At 40.2% G+C, this 4637-nt stretch overlaps 1 protein-coding gene across 1 annotated transcript; it reads right to left on the minus strand.

The window, feature by feature from the left end:
* Positions 1-243: 243 nt before the first annotated feature.
* Positions 244-3803, minus strand: LOC132815426 (pancreatic progenitor cell differentiation and proliferation factor-like protein). The gene is made up of 5 exons (XM_060824350.1): positions 3357-3803; positions 3100-3210; positions 2867-2950; positions 2683-2779; positions 244-1844 (listed from the first exon to the last, which is right to left on the minus strand). Exons 2-5 carry the CDS (start codon positions 3155-3157, stop codon positions 1832-1834), a joined length of 252 nt encoding a protein of 83 aa, XP_060680333.1. The 5' UTR covers positions 3158-3210; positions 3357-3803; the 3' UTR covers positions 244-1831.
* Positions 3804-4637: the final 834 nt, after the last annotated feature.

Below are 4637 nucleotides of genomic sequence, written 5' to 3' on the forward strand. Positions count from 1 at the left end.
AAATGGGACTGGGTGAGTTGATGCTCCAGACAGCCAACACAGACGCAACATGCTGAATGACTGAACCGAAGGTGTACACATGAACATACACATACTGAAGTTGAATCCATGTCTTTTCCTTTAAAATGGGAACTGAATAGTTAATTCAGTAAGGCTAAAGACTTGTAAGGCTAAATGGCTGTTTGTGTTACAGCATTCTATAACTCCATGCCACATTTTGGTAACAATAAGGAGTTTAAGAGGTAGAAGTGCATTAAAAAATTTATTAATAAAAATAAAGTACATTTAAAAGTGTCACAGTTAATTCAGTAGTGTATCACCCTAGCAGATAAATTTCATAATTGAATGCTCCTTTTGTACAGGTCACTGCACTGAAGCACATAATCAAGACATCAGGAGCAGGGATCAGCCTACTATCAATAGATCCTTCGATCAAATCAGATTAAATATATAGGCGAAGCTACTTAATGGAGGGGGTGGGAGTAGGGAAGCTGTAATTTTTCTCCCCCCGCCATCCCCCCATACACACATCTCCAGAATAAGCTGCCCTATTGACTCAGAATGGCAATGAGATCATGTTAAATTGGCTGGAACAACAAGCAATGGATGAGCCCTTTCTTGTGTAGCCCATTCATTTCAATAACATCAGTTTTTGTCACCAAAGTTGGAAGTGACATACAAAGAATAATTAATATGGATCAAATTAAACATTAGACATGTACAAAAAGATACAGTTTTGCTCAGAATTTTACATAATGAAATAACAGCACAGCAAGGGGTGGTATGGTGATTAGCACTGCTATCTCACACCGCCTGGACCCAGGTTTGATCCCAGCTTTGGGAGACTGGCTGTGTAGAGTTTGCACATCCTCCCAGTGTCTGTGTGGGTTTCCTCCATGTGCTTCGGTATCCTCCCACAATCCAAAGATGTGCAGGTTAGGTAAATTGGCCGTGTTAAATTGCCTCCAGTGTTCAGGGATGTGTTGGTTGGGTGCATTAGTCAGGAGTTAAATGTAGGGGACTGGGTCAGTGTGAATTTGTTGGGCCAAAGGGCCAGTTTCCACACTGTAGGAATTCTACTTCAAATTCTAAGAGAAATATGAAATCTACTTGACCAAACTCCAAAGTAAGAATTGAAATTACTCCCCTTAAAAAGAAATGCATCGAGAAAAACAGAAATTTCCATTCAAATCAAATTTTCCATTAAAATTAACAGGATGATTGAAATTTTTTTTTAAAAAAACAAACTAACAAAATGGGTTTTGCTCTATGTTCTCACAGTAAAGCAAATGGGTTTTCTGACACATGGTCATCCTTTCTCAGCAGTATGTCACTTATTAGACAACTCAATGAACACAGATAATAATAATAAGAAGAAGAGTATACAGCAAATAACCAAAATATAAATAAAAATTCTACATATTGTAAAAGACACTGTACACTGCCACATGAAGACATTATGTCAACATTTGTTTATGCTACAAAGATTATGCTGAATTGAGGAAATGGTCAAAAAAATTATTTAACTTTGGCCAAAATGTGACAAGCCCTTCAGTTTTTAAAATTAGTTTTCCCCTTCTTGATATCCTAACTTGGATTGTTTGAAAATTATCGATATGCCCTTTTGTAAATTGCCTAAGTTGGAAAATAATTTTTAAAAACACTGTTGATGATAACATTACTTGCTGCTCGAGATGGGCATCAGCTATTTCAAGGCAGTTCAAATCTCTATGTAAACTGCAACTAATTCCCTGAGTCAGTGGCAACATAATACCAAATACTGTAGATTAAAACCCAATCCATAGAAACCATGTCAAAGAATCATCCTTGATCAACGATGACCACTGTCAAACAAAAAAGAAGAAATGGTTAATTCACTTAAATAGGTTTATTCAAGTTATTGCAGTCAATAACACAAGCTCAAGCCCTTACGAATGATAACTTTATTTGAATGATCGCTAATAACAGCCAGAAAATGTTCTTTGTATAAAAAAAATTGTAGGGTCAGGGAATTTCCCTAGAACTGTTCCTGCATCATTAAAAAAAGTTTTAAAATGTCTGTTATCTTGCAATTATTTAGATTCTCAAATGCTACCTAGAAAAAGACTTTAGAAATCATTTTCAAAGAGACCAAATTACACTTTTATGACTGGGCAATATTAGATGAGATCACTTACAGTGTGGAAACTGGCCCGTCAGCCCAACAAGTCCACACCAATCCACCAAAGCGCAACCCACCCAGACCCACTCCCCGACATTTTACCCCTTCACCTTACACTGCAGGCAATTTAGCATGGCCAATTCACCTAACCTGCACATGTTTAGACTGTGGGAAGAAACCGGAGCACCCAGAGGAAACCCACATAGACACAGGGAGAATGACTGTGGAGTTTGCACAGTCGCTGGAGGCTGGAATTGAACCCGGGTATCTGGCACTGTGAGGCAACAGTGCTAACTACTGTGCCACCCCCATGTTCTGTGGGCAAATTACATTTGTTTAGCCTGGCATCATGGAGTTGATGGGCTAAAGGGGCTGTTGCTCTGCTGTACTGTTCTATACATCATTTCTGATGCAAATTTATTTAACATTTAAATACATCTTTTCATCCATATTTCACACAAATCATCCAATATCAAAAATGACCTTCAGAGGTCCTTCCTGGTTTGTGAAGAACGTCTTACCTTCCTGTGGATAGCCCTGTGTTAACAGGGTGATGAGCAGGCTCACAGTTCAGAAAATTCTTTAACCACAAACATTTCTCCAGTGCGAAAAGAAATCCTGTGTACACCAAGGGAAAACAATGAGCTGCAAAACTACAGAAGGAAGATGCTCACAATTCAGTTTTACGAGGTTTATCGTTATTACCTTGATGGGGCTTTTCATGCTCCATGGCATTTTCCAAACGGCATAGCCCACTGGAGGTTCCATCTGATGTGGAATGGACTCGGGCTGAAAAGAAACAGGAATACTGCAAGATAAAAATTCAAAGTTTCTAAAAACACAAAAATATTTGCAGAAATGCAACAGTTACAAACATTACATCCATTATTCTCAAACCTATCAGATGTTTCACTTCTAAACAATAGCTGAATGCTTACTTCTATAATATTGATTCCGTGCTGCAAGCAAACAACCAGCTGAAGGAACAGATGCCATGGCGGTAGGATCAGAGTTGGACCTGGAAGGTTTCCCTGGAGAGTCGAAAGAACCTGAAAAAATATCAAAGAAAACATAAACCGTTTTTTAAAAAGCTGGCAAAAATATATTGCACTACTCGCATCTCAAACAATCCTATACCCAAAGAGATAGCAGCAAATAAAACTCAGGATTGAAGTGAGTATGGTGTTCTGCTTACACTTGTCGGGACACGCACCCAGGAGAAGGAATTCACTGCAATATTGTCACTGCACCACTGTCTCAGAACAGAAACTTTCCCAACACTGTGCAGCGACAGACTGGCTTCCTATTGTGGAGCTGGCTTTTATAGCAGCTGATGCTTGCAGCTTCCGCATTGGACTGTGTGCAGTCTGACACGTTGACTTGGGTTGAATTGTAGCCAGCTGGAAACCCAGGAACGAAACAACCAGTTCAGACCAGAAATAGCAGGACGCCGGCCAAGCGCCAAAGTCCAATGAGCTCAGAGTCCGACTCATCAGTGGCTTAGCCCGAGGGCACGGAACCCGTGCTGGGAAACTGAACAGTTTGCATAGTCATCAGCCTCTCCTGCTAGTACATATTGCATTTCGATTGCGTTACTTTCCGGCTTTCTCTCTGGGGTCCCATAATCAGAATGAACGATGTGGAAATATCAGCTCTGTTTATGCAAAATATACACAAAATGCGTGACTAATAGGGGGAAGGAGTGGCTTGCTGCTCACGTCAGTCCAGCCTGATGCAAAATGATTGAGCTCTCTGCAATACCAGTATCAGCTGAGTTTTACATTGCTTCAGCCACCCATGCAGTCTCCAGGCGGCACAATCGAGCATAAAGCTATATGTTGCTAATCGCGGAGCTGGTAAATTATTGTAAATTGTTGAAAGCAATAATTAGATACAAGTCCAGAGTCCTCGCGAAGAAGACAAATGGTGTGGGGAAATGAGTTGGAGATCCGCTGCAAATGTTCCACATGCTGGAAGTCTAAAATAAAAGAAAAATCAAGAAACATTCAGACCAGTCACCATATGTGGAAAGAAAAAGTGTTGATATTTCAGATTGATGACTTCTATTCGCAAAGGGATGGGTAAATCTGCTCAACTGGACCCATTTCATTTTTCACAGTGTTTTCAGTGGTGACATTTTGAGGAACTAAAAAAAACAATAAGTTCTAGTTGACCAGTAGTTGAGGCTGAAACCCAACCGTTCACAATCTTTATGGCCATTCTTCTGCAAAGGAATTGTAACTTTGGGGTAAATGGGCCTCTCAGGGCAAAGTGGCAACAGTCAAATTTGTTACACCATGGTTGGCTCGACTGCATGGGAAAGCAGGAGTGTGTGGGAACGCTACAGTAATGGAGGGTGCATTCATAAGGGCATGAAAATATGTTTATGTGGCCGTAAATGAGACTCCAGGTTGGGATGTTGCTTCCTAGTGCTGGGGTCAAACATTGTATTAGGCAAGAACTTTCAAAAGCTGAT

This window comes from Hemiscyllium ocellatum, chromosome 4, assembly GCF_020745735.1.
Source record: "Hemiscyllium ocellatum isolate sHemOce1 chromosome 4, sHemOce1.pat.X.cur, whole genome shotgun sequence".
NCBI lineage: Eukaryota > Metazoa > Chordata > Chondrichthyes > Orectolobiformes > Hemiscylliidae > Hemiscyllium > Hemiscyllium ocellatum.